This window comes from Physeter macrocephalus, chromosome 10 (assembly GCF_002837175.3).
Source record: "Physeter macrocephalus isolate SW-GA chromosome 10, ASM283717v5, whole genome shotgun sequence".
Classification (NCBI taxonomy): Eukaryota; Metazoa; Chordata; class Mammalia; order Artiodactyla; family Physeteridae; genus Physeter; species Physeter macrocephalus.
This window is the reverse complement of record NC_041223.1, coordinates 83,789,006-83,805,162: the sequence shown is the minus strand read 5'-3', so window position 1 is coordinate 83,805,162 and position 16,157 is coordinate 83,789,006. Positions and strand designations below refer to the sequence as shown.

General features: G+C 46.1%; 2 protein-coding genes across 2 annotated transcripts; both read left to right on the top strand.

Moving 5' to 3' along the window:
- Nucleotides 1-3,089: 3,089 nt before the first annotated feature.
- Nucleotides 3,090-3,515, top strand: LOC112067398 (developmental pluripotency-associated 5 protein-like). The gene is made up of 3 exons (XM_055087397.1): nucleotides 3,090-3,201; nucleotides 3,275-3,385; nucleotides 3,511-3,515. The coding sequence occupies exons 1-3, from the start codon at nucleotides 3,090-3,092 to the stop codon at nucleotides 3,513-3,515; spliced, it is 228 nt and encodes a 75-aa protein (XP_054943372.1).
- A 39-nt stretch (nucleotides 3,516-3,554) lies between these two features.
- Nucleotides 3,555-3,890, top strand: LOC102992609 (developmental pluripotency-associated 5 protein). Its single transcript, XM_024132956.1, is given in 3 exon segments — nucleotides 3,555-3,666; nucleotides 3,740-3,841; nucleotides 3,844-3,890. Coding segments are annotated over 3 exon segments (261 nt in total).
- Nucleotides 3,891-16,157: the final 12,267 nt, after the last annotated feature.

The window sequence follows — 16,157 nt, the reverse complement described above, 5'->3', positions numbered from 1 at the left end:
CTGCCTGACCTCTGAGTTCCGTGGTGGGGGACCTCGTGAGCTCCCTGCCAACTGCCCACTTTCCATGTTCTCTGCCCAGCAGTCTATGTACTCAGAGTGGGAGAGAGGGAGCATCCCCTCCCTCAGGCTGAACCTGAGGTTCCCACCTGCTTCAAATGAAAAGCTGCTGGCAGGTCATATTTGGGATTGAGAGTGAATTTTAAGTGGTTTCGTCTCATGTGTACTCACAGAGCCAGGCTCGGAAGCTAAAGGTGGGCCTGGAGACACAGAAACAACTGCTTCCTGGGGATAAAAAAAATTAAGATAGGAATCCCTATCCCCCAAGCAGGAAGGAGTTGGTGGCACCTTTTTGAGGAGGGTTCAGGGAGGGGGGAATCTAACTCCCCTTAGTAAATCACACTACTCTCCTACCAGCAATTTGAACCTGCAATTGTAGGTTCAACGTCTGTTCATGAAAAATCAATCCAGAGTCACTTCTTCCAGTGGCAAGGCAAACAGCTGAGAAACCTTGATAGGAGTGGGGAAATGAATGGGTGCCTATAAACTGCTGATGTGCCACGCCTGTGCTGATTCTAAGCGTAAACAAACTCCTTAGAAAGGATGTTAGTCATTAGTATACAAATTTGTTTGATAGTCATACTTTTTGAGCCTGTAATTTGTCCCGGTTGTTTATTGTATAAATTTGTACAGTGTTAACAAGTTTGAAATAAGTGTGTATAATTATGCAGGCTTCTCTCTAATACTCTTAAGTTGGACGCAATTCCTGTGCTCATCTATCTGCTTCTTTAAATACCATATCGAGGGACTTCCTTGGTGGTGCAGTGGTTAAGAATCTGCCTGCCAGCGCAGGGGACATGGGTTCGATCCGATCCGTGGTCTGGGAGGATTCCGCATGCTGCCAAGCAACTAAGCCCGTGCGTCACAACTACTGAGCCTGTGCTCTAGAGCCCGTGCACCACAACTACTGAAGCCCACGCGCCTAGAGCCTGTACTCCACAACAGGAGAAGCCACCGCAACGAGAAACAAGTGCACAGCATGGAAGAGTACCTCGGGCTAGCCGTAAATAGAGAAAGCCCGCGCGCAGCAACGAAGACCCAACGCAGCCAAAAATAAATAAATAAATACCATGTTGAACTTCCAGCCAAAGAAATGGTGTGTATATGGGGGATGGGGGTATTTAGAAAGCATGATAAAGGAAGTCCTCACTAGGGGATGGTTTACACTTTGTTTTTCCCTCAGACGAGTTACTTTTTATTAGCTACCTGACACATCAGTACTTTATTTCCCTTTCATTGAAATTGAGAACTATGGAAGAGTAGAAAGAATTCTGTATATCCTTCACTGAGAACCAACTGTTGCTATTTGTCACATTGATTCTCTCTCTCTCTCTCTCTCTCTATATATATATATATATATAATTTGGGGGTTTCATTTTTGGGGGGTGCTGAACTATTTGTAAGTGAATTGTAGATATCAACACTTTACATATTTCAACATGTTTCTTGTTAGAACAAGGACCTTTTCTTATGTAATAAAGGCACCACACTCTAGAAATTGTATATATATATATATATATAATTTGGGGGTTTCATTTTTGGGGGGTGCTGAACTATTTGTAAGTGAATTGTAGATATCAACACTTTACATATTTCAACATGTTTCTTGTTAGAACAAGGACCTTTTCTTATGTAATAAAGGCACCACACTCTAGAAATTGTATATTGTAGAACATACAGTCAAATACTATTTTACAATATAGCCCATGTTAAAATTTCCTCCACTGTCCTGAAATGTTCTTTCTCTGTCTTTGATTCAGGGTTTGAATCATGCATAGCACTTGGTTGTCTCTTTATTAATAAGACGATCTGCTTTTTTGTTTTCATGGCTTTGACAAACCAGTAGTCCACTGGTCCCACGGCTGGTGATGCTAATTGGGGTCTTTGGTTAAGGTGGCATCTGCCCTGCAAGTCGCTATTGTGAAGGAATATTTTCTTCTTTGTAATTCATAATCTATGGGCTAGGCTTTCCAGAACTCTTCAATATCCAGTTAATAACCTTTCATTTGATAGTTAGCCATTGATTATTATCTGAATTGATTACACTGGTGGCTGCAAAAGAACAACCAACCCACAGGTTTTGATTGCAGGTGAAGAGGTCTGCCCTAATAAGTGGCCATGAAGGCTGCTGAGGGGACATTAGATGTTATCAGAACATGATCTTGGGAAAAGCCAGCTTCATCTCTGTCTGTGAAGCCCTAAATATTGAAACACACCCCCATCGGATAGATCTAGTGCAGTGTTTTTAGAGCAATCTGTTTTTTAAATGAATAAAACAAGTTTATTTTAGGGCCTGAAGGCCGGACCACATAGTTTAGGCCACGTGAGCTTCGAAATCCGGGTAGATTCAAAAGTTCCAGACTCAGGGGCTTCAAGGAACGTGAACCGTGGGGCACTTCAGAACCCCCATCAGGACCCTGGAAGAAAATGAATATCGGAATCTCGTTTTCCTCTTTGTTAAGTGGCAGGAGTGACTCCTCAGTCCCCTGAAGTTGCAGGGGTCGCCATGCAGTGAACTCCCAGGGTCCGGCTCCCTTAGGCCAAGGGAAGACACACCCTCCTTTTGGAACGTGGAAGGCAGGGACTCGATTTGGCAGCTGGGTGGCCGTCGCACCCCCAAACCTGTACTGCTTTCCGAGGTTCAGGCCCAGCCACTGTTTCTAGAATAACAAGGGTTTCTAGCGCCGTCTCCCCACTCACTCCCAGGGTGAAGGGATTTTGGTGCAGAGGAAACGAGTCAAAGCAGGTGGGAGCCCGAGTCAACTCGGAGACAGCTGGGCCCACCCGCGCTCGAGAGCCGGAGGTGGGGCGGGGAAGCGCCCTAGACAGTCCACCGGAGACCAAGGCGGCGCGGGGCGGGCGAGTGCGGGATTGCGCTGCTGGGCCCGGGGCGGACCGGGGGCGGGGCCTGGATTGGGGTTGGCCAGGGGCGCGGGGCGTGGCTCGCCCTGGTGCTTAACTTTCCGCCGGAGGCGTTGTCCTGCCCAGTCTAGGTCCGAGCTCCGAGCAGTGTTGGTTTAGACGACCCGAAGATGGGGAAGCTTCCCGAGCGGAACGACATCCCACCTTGGGTGGGCACTCCCGAAGTCTTGAAGGAGCCCGCGGTGTTCCAGGTCCAGACGGGGCTGCTGGAAGCCGTGTTCGGTGAGTGAGCCCAGTCCTGACCCGGGTGCCCCGGCCCTCCTGGGCCCGAGCGCTCATCTTCTCACCTAAACAGGCCCCGACGGATCTCGAATCCCATTCGTCGAGCAGGTGAGCAAAGCCATGTTCCAGATTAAGGGTCTGGAAACTTCGGACCTCGCCGAAGTCATGGTTTATGGCTCTTCGAGTGCGGGATTGCGCTGCTGGGCCCGGGGCGGACCGGGGGCGGGGCCTGGATTGGGGTTGGCCAGGGGCGCGGGGCGTGGCTCGCCCTGGTGCTTAACTTTCCGCCGGAGGCGTTGTCCTGCCCAGTCTAGGTCCGAGCTCCGAGCAGTGTTGGTTTAGACGACCCGAAGATGGGGAAGCTTCCCGAGCGGAACGACATCCCACCTTGGGTGGGCACTCCCGAAGTCTTGAAGGAGCCCGCGGTGTTCCAGGTCCAGACGGGGCTGCTGGAAGCCGTGTTCGGTGAGTGAGCCCAGTCCTGACCCGGGTGCCCCGGCCCTCCTGGGCCCGAGCGCTCATCTTCTCACCTAAACAGGCCCCGACGGATCTCGAATCCCATTCGTCGAGCAGGTGAGCAAAGCCATGTTCCAGATTAAGGGTCTGGAAACTTCGGACCTCGCCGAAGTCATGGTTTATGGCTCTTGTGCAAGTTCCAGACCAAGTGGATGCTCCAGTCCGTGGCCTAGCGGCACGGCCAGCGGCACAAGCAGGTTGAGAGGCCTCATGACCAGGTGCCCTGGACCGGCCTGTGCAGGCGGCCTGGCTCCCGCCCCTCCAGCCCTCCTCACCCCTCCCTAACTATCTCCTCCGGGCAACCACCAACAGCACCTCGGCCAGCACTCACCCCGGGAGGCCTCTGTGTCCAGGCTCTGCCCCAGACTCCTTGGCAGTGCCGGCCCTTGGTCCTAGGGACCCTGGAGTAAGGCTGTGAGAGGTGGCCGGGGCTGGCCTCCTGGGCCGCGGTCTCCCCACCCGCCATGTTGGAATGAGCCCAGTTGGTCCCAGATTCTGAGGTTCCCGAGAATCCTAGGCCCAGGACGCCTAGCTGGGAAGTCCCAGAAAGGAACCTTGGAAAGAGGCAGAGAACTGTTCAGGCTCTTACCCTCTCCCCTCACACGTGCCTGCTGTGGTTTTCTGGTGCAGGGATGCTGCAACCTGAGGAAGCCATGAATTCACTCGACCTAGCTCCTCGGATGAAGGGAAGCCAGTTTGCAGCCAGACCAACCTGGGACCGTAAGGTAAAGAGGAGGCTGCAGCCAGAGCTGCAGGGGGTCTGGTTTAAACTCTGCTCCAGCCTGACAAGGAACACCCAGCTTGTTTCTGGTCTCTGCCTCTGCCTTTAAGTCCTCATGTCCTTCCCCCCAAGGTTGCTAATTACAGAGTAAAATTTTAAGAGGTTTCTTGATGTGTCTTGATGTGTAGTTGAGGTGTTGGCGATAACATCACAGGTGAGGTGGTCCTGGAGTTTAACCCTTAGTGAAACCCCTAAGGCTAGAAAGAGGTGCCAGAGCACAGGGGGGAAAAGGGTCTGGAGAGAAAAAGGAAGAGTTTAGGAGTCAAGTTCTGAGATGCAGCTCTGACCAGAAAATCAGACAACCTAGGAGAGATGTGATATTCTGGCACTGAGAGTTTCATATCCTTGTAAACTAAATTGGAGACTGCTGTCTGGGTTCTCATTTGCGTTCAGCCTACTGCTGCACATTATTTAGATTGGAGTGTGAAGAAAATTCAGCCTTACAGATAGGTGTACAGGAAAGGAGAACCTCACACAGGGTGGATGAAGCATTACCATAGGTGGGGCTCACTCCTGAGGGTAGAGGGGCCATCAGAACGGGGGCTACAGTTTTCCCTAGTAGAGACCAGCCTGGTAGTTCACAAGCCAGAATCAATCCCCTCAGGGAGCTTTCTGGCCCTGTGACCTTAGCCACATTCACCCTCCTACCCCCTCTCCCTGCTCAGGCTCTAAATTGAAGATAATAGCATCTGACCTCAGGCGGAGTTGTGAGATTTACGTAGGGTACTTAGAGCAAGCATCATACCAGAAACAAGTGTTGACTATCTTTTGGAGCAATTGCACAAAAATGGGGGAGAAAAATTAGCAAGGAGCCATTTTCTGCAAGAGGCATGTGGCCTGTCCATCAGACAGCTGTTCTCATTCTCACTCAGTAAATGAATGGCACCAGCATTTTGGGCCAGTGTTTCAGGCCCCAAACTAGAAGCCGTCCTTGATGCCTGACCACCCAAAAGGACTCCCTGCTCGAACCCAGAAAACTTGACTTCCAACCTGAGCCCTTCCTGCACCTGTCCAGCTGCCTACCCCACCCCAGCGCCAGCCTGCCTTGCCAGAACTCCTGAAAGAGGCTCCTATCAGGTCTCGGGGGGTTCTCTTTTAGTCATCTCACAGTCGACTCCTCTGCCAGACTTAATTTTTTTTTTAGCACCTAGTTGATCTCCCTGAAGACTTAATTCTTAAAACGTTAATCAGATGGCCCCTCCTCCAAAAGGAACTCCAAAATTCTCCAAAGTTTCTCAGCCAACCTAACGCAAGCTCCTGGCCCCGACCTAGAGTGCCCTGTGTAACCTGCCGCCTGCCTTCATCTCTGCTCCAGTTCCTCATCCTTTTACTGCCCCTCAGACAAACCGTCTTGTTACCACTTCAGGGCTTTTATTTTTGCTCTTCTGCTAAGAACACTTCTCACTTGTTTGTATTAAATTTTTTGGCCACACCAAGTGGCTTGCGTGATCTTAGTTCCCCGACCAGGGATTGAACCCGTGCCCCCTGCAATGGAAGTGCGGAGTCCTAACCACTGGAACACCAGGGAATTCCCTCTCATTGTTTCTTGAATGATTCTGTTCCCTTCATCCCGGTGGTCCATGTTCCCTCCAGAGGTCCTCTCCTTCCCCACTGTCTCTGCTTGACCTACTTTAGTTTTGTTCATGGCATTTTAAACATGACTGACAAGCTAACCGTTCGTTTTCCTCCTCTGCTCCACTGGAATGTAAACTCTAGAAAAGCTGAGATTAAAAAAAAATAGACAGTATGTAATACTAAATATTGAGGACAGTTTTCTAAGACAAGAACACCAGCTTGGCTGCTTGGGTTTGGATCTTGGCTCAGCCTCTTTAGCGATGGAACCATGAGCCTTGTGCTTTGGTTCCCCGTCTGTAATAGGATAAGATCCGTCGCATGGGTTGTAGTGAGGATATCAAGTCTTAGAACAACGTCTGACACCATGGGCAGTCAAACATGATTTCTTTTTCTTTTTTTTTTTTTTTTTTTTTTTCGGTACGCGGGCCTCTCACTGCTGTGGCCTCTCCCGTTGCGGAGCACAGGCTCCAGATGCGCAGGCTCAGCGGCCATGGCTCACGGGCCCAGCCGCTCCGCGGCATGTGGGATCCTCCCGGACCGGGGCACGAACCCGCGTCCCCTGCATCGGCAGGCGGACTCTCAACCACTGTGCCACCAGGGAGGCCCAAACATGATTTCTTGAATGCATGAAGGACAGGCTGCAGGACTGGAGCGGGATTGCTCCCTCCCAGGCTTATGGAGGAGGGGCTCCAGCCTCCAGCCCCTGTTCTCCCATTGAAGGTTCAGTGCGGGCAGCTGGGAAGTCCTTGGTCAAGGGCACTGCTTTCCTGCCTCCTGGAAATGCATGGTGGTGTGTGTGTTTCCTGGGGTCTTTGGAGGCCATACAGCCTTTAGGTCACCAGGAAGCAAAGGTACATTTTGGCATGCTATTGAAGTTCATTTGGAGGAGAGGAAGAGACTAGGCAGGTACCCTATTGGCATCCTGACACCCTCTCTTCCACCCTTTGAGAATTGCACCAGTACTCCGGCCTGGAAGTCATGGACCACTCAGCACAGCTCCTGCCCAGGATTTTGGAGGAGAAATCAGTCCCACCTTTCCCACATCCCCAAGAAATGATGATTGTTAAAACCATTGGCCCTCTGATTTTGAAAAACTAGACACCCATAAATGACTTTCCTCCTGTTTGGAGGGTCAGGAGGTACAGTTGGCTCAGCTCCGTGTGGACAGAGGCCAAGAGTATCTACAAAGGTTGACCTGCCTTGCAGATGTGTTCCTTCCCGGTAAGAAGAGCTGATAGGCTCTCATGGGACAATCATTGGGTGTCAGGATCGGAGGCTGTTGCAGCGCCCAAGATGCTACAGATCAGGGAGGGGCTCGTGTTGGGATCAGGTGGGGTCTGGGCAGGGGGCATCTCGGTTTCCAGGGAAGAGGCTGCCTCTGATCCTGGTCACCTCAAGGGGGTCCCTTGTGGCTTTGGGCACGTTTTGAATGCAAGGGCATTGGCAAGATACTTCTGGATACCTGTTAAACTTTTTTTTTTTCTGATCTGTTAGGTGAACAGTCTCCCTTTTGTACTTCTTGCTTGAGTCTCCTTATGGACCAACAGTTGTGGCCCCCAAATTAGCCTCAGCCAGTGCACCCTTTAAAGAATCAGTTGGCAGTGAATGATTGTGTGTGGGCATATAAACTGTAGAGTTATGTACCCCAATTTTGCAGTGTAGAGGGGGCATAAAAAAACTGCCCTTGCCCCTAAGTCTAGAAATTCCCTAAGGGCAGTGCTTCTAAATGTAGAAAACAGCTTTAGGTTAGTTAATCTGTGTCAAAAGTATCAAGCTTGGAAATTTAAGACTGTGCTATAAATTCCATGCATGCCCTGGACTGAAGATTTTTCAGCACTAAAAAAAAAAAAATCCTAAGCAACACAAGACTTTGAGCGAATACATAGAAAAGTTTTGGAAATAGAAACCTGAAGGTTAAAAAAAAAAAAAAGGTTGTCTTGTGGTGGTCCTTTTTTTTTTGAGTTTGAAGTTCGATCCCTGGTGGGGGAAGTAAGATCCCACATGTTGCATGGTGCAGCCAAAAAAGTAAAACTAAAAAGAAAAAAAAGTCAAGGCACAGTTATGTTTTTTTTGGACACAGGGCTGTACATCAAATGAGGTATTATTGAGAGTTTACACAATCCAGATCTAAAGGCCATATGACTCCCTTATGGAGATCGAGAAGGAATGTTATCTTTTAAAGAGTTGTCCCAGTAATCTTGGGAGAATGTTGCTCTTTATGGTGGAGCTGGTATTTCTGCCGAAGGGGGAGCTTGGCTGATGCATATTGCTGATACACGATGCACAGCTGAGGGGAGAGAGGAGGCCAAAGGGCACAGAACATTGTTTTGTGTTTAAATTTTTCTTGTCTTGCAATGAAATGCAAATTTCATTTCACAGCAGTTAAGGTGCATATCAATGGAATGGTTCCAGTGAGCCCAGGCTCTTGCATCTTCCCATTCAGAGAAAAGCACTAATATCCTTAACTTGAGATGTCTGTTTTTTGTTATTAGTGGTAGTCTTTTGATGCTTAACTACATTTTTTTTTCAGCAAAAACTCCTATATATCCTGTCTCCTCCAATACCTCTTTGGAGAAGTTCCTCAGGGCTCTCTGAGAGGCTGTTTCTGGGCTACAGTCCTCAGCAATGCCCCAAATAAAACATAATTCTTAACTTTTAGGTTGTGCATTTTTTTTTCTTCAGGAGACATCTCCATCAAATCTCTATCAATGGTCAAGCTTCTCTTCTAGAACTTCAGGGTGGTTAGTGGGCTGAGAGTTACCTCACTCCTACCCCCACTCCTAATACTCTATTTTTTAGAAGAGTTTAGGTTCACAGATAAATTGAGCAGAAAGTACAGAGAGTTCCCCTAAACCCCCTGCCACACACTTGCCCAGCCTCCCTAACTACAAACATCCTTTACCAGAGTGTCAACTGCCAACTGGCACTGCCATCTGCCTCTGCAGTCACGAGCCACTGCAGTCGCTGACCTTCAGCACCCCCTGAAAGGAGTTCAGGGTGGAGATCAGGGGTGAAGCCCTCTGTGCTCTGGGAAAAACTGGCAGAACAGGTCTTCAGAGAGTTAGATATTTTTAGGAGAAGATTTCATGAGCCCAGTTCTTGCATCTCTTCATATCTAGAAAAGCGCTGCAGTCATTAACGGTGACATCTGCTCCTCGTGACTAGCAGCAACCTTCTGCCTAAATGTGTGCTTGACTACACGTACCCCCTTCACTAAAATCACATACATACTGCCCTTCCCCTCACCTCTTTGGAGCAGTTCCTCCAAGCTACCCGAGAGGCTGTCTCCCGGGCTGTAGTTCTCATTTGCCCCGAATAAAACTTAACTCACATCTCTCACGTTGTGCTTTTTTTTTTTGTTTTCAGTCAACCAGAGAGGTAATCTGTTAGAAAGAGATGAGTCTACATTGACATATAATTAGCACTGAGAAAGTCCATAGTTTACATCAGGGTTCACTCTTGGTGTTTTGACAAATGTATAGTGACATGGATCCATCCTTATAGTGTCATACAGAACAGCTTCACTGCCCTAAAAATCTCTGTGCTCAGCCTATCATCCCTCCCTCCCCCTTAACCCCTGGCAACCACTGATCTCTCTACTCTCTCGTAGTTTTGCCCTTTCCAGAATGTCGTATGGTTGGAATCATATACTATGTAACCTTTCCAGATTGGCTTCTTTCACTTAGTAAATGCATTTAAGTTTCCTCTGTTGACAAAGAATGTCATTTCAGTAAACAAAGGATGCAGTGGCCGTCAAGCTATTGGCCACTGCAGCTGCCCTGAAGGTACACCCTGAAGGGGTTCAGACTGGAAAGAGACAGCACACTGGCCCTACTAGGTAGGTAGTCAGATATGAGTGGGTCCTTGCTCCATCCTGGACAGGGTCATCTTTCCCTCCCCCACCTGGGCAATGGTGATCAGAAAAGATCATCCCTTTTGTGGTCCAGGACTGCTAAGTTTCTAGCCTTATTAGGACCAGGCAAGATAAATCTGCCAGCACACGTTGGCTCAGGCACACCAACACCTAAACGGTGGCTCAGAGTAACCCGGGGTTCATTATACTGTATTTGTAATAAATTAGCATTGAGGTTTTTGCCCCCTCCACCATGGGTATCACTTGGGTGCTTATGGGTAAGTGCCTGCACACTAGGAAAAAAGTTATACAACCTAAAGCTGTCAATCAAATTGTCAGTCAAATGACCCAGTACACAGGGAGGGACCATCACTCTAAAAAACCCAAACCTACCCCCCATTGTGGGGCAGACAGCCTGCTCTCATCTTTTCTCAGGAGCATACCTTCTCTTTGCTTAATAAAACTCCTTGCTACTTAAAACTGCTCTAGGTCTCTCGCCTGAATAGACAGCAGCCTGCTCTCATCTTTTCTCAGGAGCATACCTTCTTGCTTAATAAAACTCCTTGCTACTTAAAACTGCTCTAGGTCTCTCGCCTGAATTCTTTCCCTGAAGTGGACAAGAACCGAGGAAATTGCTGTCCCGCTGGTAATAGCCCTAGATAGTCAAGGTGCACATCAAAGGAATAACTTCAATAAGCTCAGGCTCTTGCATTTTCCTATACATAGAAAAGTGCTAAATTCATTAATTTGAGATACCTGGTTTTCCTTTAATTACCAGTAACCTTTTGATGTTCCACTGCCTGGTTTTGTGTTTTTTTTTTTGGCGGGGGGAGGTGGGGATTTTTTATTGTTTGGGGTTTTTTTTTGCAAAAACTCATATATCCTGACTCCTCCTTAACTCTTCAGAATAGTCCCTCAGAGCCATCTGAGAAGCTGTATCTTGGGCTCAAGTCCTCAGTAAGTCTGCTGAATGAAACATAATTCTCAACCTTTAGGTTGTGCATTTTTTTCTGTTGACACCCCCATGTCTTTTTGTGGCTTGATAGCTCATTTCCATGATCTGGATGGACCACTGTTTATTTATCTGTTCACCTACTGAAGGACAACTTGGTTGCTTTCAAGTTTGGGGAATTATGAATAAAGTTTCTATAAATATCTGTGTGCAGGCTTTTGTGTGGACATGTGTTTTCAAGTCCTTTGGGGAAAATACTAAGGAATGAAACTCTTAAATTGTGGGATAAGAGTATGTTTAGATTTGTAAAGAACCGTCAAACTGTCTTTCAAAGTGGCTGGACCCCTTTCTATTTCCATCAGCAGTGAATGAGAGTTCCTGCTGCCTCACATCCTCGCTAGCGTTTGGCATCACCAATGTTTAGATTTTGGTCATTCTAATAGGTGTGTGGTGGTATCTCGTTGCTGTTTTAATTTGCATTTCCCTAATGACATATGATGTGGAATGACATGAAGCATACTTTCATATGCTTATTTGCCATCTTTATATCTCCTTTGGTGAGGTGTCTATTCAGATCTTTTTTCTCTTTTTAAAATCTGTTGTTTTCTTATTGTTGAATTTTAAGAGTTATTTGTATGTTTTGGAGAACAGTCCTCTATCAGATATGTCTTTTGCAAATGTTTTCTTCTAGTCTGTAGCTTTTCTTCTCATTTCCTTGACAGTGTCTTTCACAGAGGAGAAATTTAAAATTTTAATGAAGTTCAGCTTATCAACTATTTCTTTCATGGATCGTGCCATTGGTGTTGCATCTAGAAAGTCATCATCAAGACATACAATGAAATACTGTCAGCCATAAAACATAATGGAAGCTTGCCAATTATGACAATACAGATGGCCCTTGAGGACATTATGCTGAGTGAAATAAGTGAGACAGAGAAAGACAAATGCCATATGATCTCACTCATATGTGGAATCTGAAAAAAAAAAACAAATCAAGAAAGCTAAGCTCATAGATACCTGAGAACAGACTGGTGGTTGCCTGGGGGTTTGGGGGAAGTAGGAGACATGGGTGACGTGGGTCACAAGGTACTAACTTCCAGCTATAAAATAAATAAGTCATGGGGATGTTATGTACTATGTGGCGACTATAGTTAATAATACTGTATTGCATGTTAAAGTTCCTAAGAAAGTAGATCTTAAAAGTCCTCATCACAAGAAAAATAAGAAAGAGAAATTTTGTAGCTATGTGCAGTAACAGATGATAACTAGACTTATTGTGGTGGTCATTTTGCAATGTATGCAAATAACAAATGATTATGTTGTACAACTGAACCTAATATAGTGTTCTGGGTCAGTTATACCATAGCCAAAAAAAAGTTGTCACCAAGCCCAAGGTCATCTCAATTTTCTCCTATGTTATCTTCTAGGAGTTTTATAGTACTGCATTTTAAATTAGATTTTTGATTCATTATGAGTTAATTTTTGTGGAGGGTATAAAGTCTGTCTAGATTCTTTTTTTAAAATCTGTTTGTTGAAAATACTATCTTTTCTTCATTGTGTTGCCTTTGCTCCCTTTGTGAAAAATCAGGTGACTATATTAGTGTGGGTCTATTTCTGGACTCTGTTCCATTGATCTATTTGTCTAGTCTTTTGCCAGTACCACGCTGTGTTGATTACTGTAGCTTTATAGTAAGTCTTGAAGTCAGGTAGTGTCAGTCCTCTGACTTTGTTTTTCTGTATCTTATTGTTTTAATATATGATTCTCAGTAGTTAGGTAGATCATCTCATATACTTGTAAGTAACTTATTTTCCTTTTCTGTGAATTGCCTAGTTGTGTTCTTTGTCCCTTTTTCTGTTGCGATCTCCATCCAGTTTTTGTTTATTTGGAACAATTCTTTACATGGTCTACATATCAATACCTTGTTTGTTTTTGGTTTTTTTTTTGGTGTTCAAGTATCTTTTTCAAATCTGTCATCCATTTGATAACTTTGTGATATCTTCTAATGTTTTTTTAATTGAGATGTAATTGACATATAACATTACCTTAATTTTAGGTGTATGACATAGTGATTCAATATTTGTATATTTTGTGAATTGATCACCACAAGAAGTCCAGTTCACATCCATCACCACACATAGTTACAATTTTTTTTTCTTTTTTTTTTTTTAAATACTTATTTATCTTTGGCTGCATTGGGTCTTCATTACTGTGCGCGGGCTTTCTCCATTTGCGGTGAGCAGGGGCTACTCTTCATTGCGGTGGCTTCTCTTGTTGCGGAGCATGGGCTCTAGGTGCACGGACTTCAGTAGTTGTGGCATGTGGGCTCAGTAGCTGCGGCTCGCGGGCTCTAGAGCACAGGCTCAGTAGTTGTGGCGCATGGGCTTAGTTGCTCCGCAGCATGTGGGATCTTCCCGGACCAGGGATTGAACCCGTGTCCCCTGCATTGGCAGGTGGATTCTTAACCACTGTGCCACTAGGGAAGCCCATAAATTTTTTTTTCTTATGACGGGAAGTTTTAAGATCTCCTTCTTAGCAACTTTCAAATATGCAGTGCAGTATTATGAACCATAGTCACCATGCAGTACATGACATCCCCAGGGCTAATTTATTTTATAAGTGGAAGTTTGTACCTTTTACCTTCACCCACCCCCACCTCTGGCAGCCATTTGTTGAAAAGATATCCTCAAGTTTTGGGTATTTGAGACATACTTGTACAAAAAATTATTTATCTAAGAGGCTTTTCTGCCGTTCTAGACCCTCCTCTTTGCAAGGGTTTTCTGTGAAGTCCTCTTTCTGTTAATATACTTATATGTGTTATAAACAGCCAACTTTCTCCTAACATTTTGTTAGGGACAAATTCCGCAATAGGGAGAAAATCAGTTCTTCCTGGTCATCGTTTAAGAGCGTAGGTGTAAAACACAAGCATTGCCAAAGACTGAACGTGTGATCATGCTTATTTTGACTAGTGTCCTTTTAACCTAACATATGGACACACATCCCCATCCCCCTTCAGTTAGGAATGCTACATCTCTGCAAGTTTGGTAAATTTCTAGTTTCAGCGGTTAGATGCATTGCTGGCCACCAGGTAGGGCTGGAGCCTTATTTATGCTGTTTTCTTTTTTTTTTTTAATTTTTTTTTGGCTGCATTGGGTCTTCATTGCTGTGCGTGGGCTTTCTCTAGTTGCGGTGAGCGGGGGCTACTCTTCGGTGGGGTGTGCAGGCTTCTCATTGCGGTGGCCTCTCTTGTTGTGGAGCACAGGCTCTAGGCACACGGGCTCAGTAGTTGTGGCTCGCAGGCTCTAGAGTGCAGGCTCAGTAGTTGTGGTGCACGGGCTTTGTTGCTCCGCAGCATGTGGGATCTTCCCGAACCAGGGCTCAAACCCATGCCCCCTGCATTGGCAGGCAAATTCTTAACCACTGTGCCACCAGGGGAGCCCCTATGCTGTTTTCTATGCACCCTATTCCTGGGTGTCCCATTTCAGAGGTAAAGTTGCCTTTGTCTTATAATTTTTAGGACACTTTCCCAAAGCAGTCTTCATCTTTAAATTCCCCGCAGATCATCAAGTAGATAAAGGGAAAAAAGGAAAGGAAAGAACTTCCAAGCTCATCTGCCAATCATGTTTCAGCATAATAACTACCATTACTTGAGGACAAGTCTCACAGCTGCCCTGAGCCTGGGGGTGGGGAGGGGGCACGGTTCTGGGTACAGTCAGCCTCCTCCCCCAGTTGTCTAAGATGATTGACAGGACTTTGGAGCCAAAGGTCAAGAACACCTCCTTTTCCTTACCAGGTCCTGCACTGATTGATTGTCTCTTTTAAGTAAAAGATTGAGAACTTTACAGACATATTGTTCAAAACCTATTTTTTGATGAAGATCCTTTTATTTGCTACTCAAGACATTTAGTAATAATCAGATGTTACTCGCGCTGGTTTCTCAGCACTCTGCTAGCGAGGTTTTTACTGACTTGAATTGTTAAGAATTTGGAAAGTCGCAGCCCTGTCTTTCCTTTGTAGTCGTAGATCTGTAGGAAGAGAGGCTGGTTGATTCTCAAGCCCGTGGACACAGCCTGGTCATAGATTCCTGGGGGGTGAGGAAACTCTTCTCTTTCTTATACCAGAGTTAGTGATGACATTTAAAACAACACTTTATCTTTTGTTCAGGTCATGGCGTGCTGTTTTTCTTTATACTTTAATAAAAACATTACAAAGTGGCCAGTGAGACTATAATATAGAACCAGAGATTCTGGTTCTATCTCTCTTCAGAGATTCTGAAGAACATTTGATTTCCTGTTCCCCCCTGACCTCTGCCCTGTGGGTTGTAAATTGAGTAAGTTCTCTTTTGGAAGGGAGTAAACCGCTCAAGACTTGAGTGTCGGGCTTCCCTGGTGGCGCAGTGGTTGAGAATCCGCCTGCGGATGCAGGGGACACGGGTTCGTGCCCCGGTCCGGGAGGATCCCGCATGCCGCGGAGCGGCTGGGCCCGTGAGCCATGGCCGCTGAGCCTGCGCGTCCGGAGCCTGTGCTCCGCAAAGGGAGAGGCCACAACAATGAGAGGCCCGCGTACCACCAAAAAAAAAAAAAAAAAAAAAAAAGACTTGAGTGTCATGCCCTCCTAGTCATTATTTACCAAATCCCTTTTCTTGTTTATAGGAAGAATTGTCACCTGGGGAATGCCCGTGAGTCTCAGCCCACCAAGCTGGGCTAGTTCAAGGGCTTCCTGGTACAACAGCTGCTCTAAACCTTGGCTCTGCAGAAGGCGAGCAGTCACCACAGTGTCTGCTGCAATTCCAGACAAACACGGAGAAGAAAGAACATCAACTACCAACAACAAAAACACCCCAAACTACCTGGCACTTTCATTATCCTGGGCAGCTTTATTCTTGGTAAATGTACCTCTGCTGGACTTTTTCATTTATTAAAATGGCTTCCACAGTTTCATTACTTCTTTCATGGATCACAATTTATGAAGCATTAGTGTAGGCAGGCAGGTAGGAAGATTTATTTTCCCTTTGCATCTAAAAATTATGTATTTATTTAAAACAAAACTTTTCCTGACACAGATGTGATATATATATATTTTTTAATGCAGTGAGTGTGAGTTCCACACAGTTCCAGGCATGTGCTAGGTAAACCAAATACACTGCCAAAACATAAGGCAGGAAACTCACGGGATTTATAGTCTGGTCATTGAAATGAAGACTTGTATTCTCTTAAGGGATTAAAAAACATCCTTTGGGGGCTTCCCTGGTGGCGCAGTGGTTGAGAGTCCGCCTGCCGAT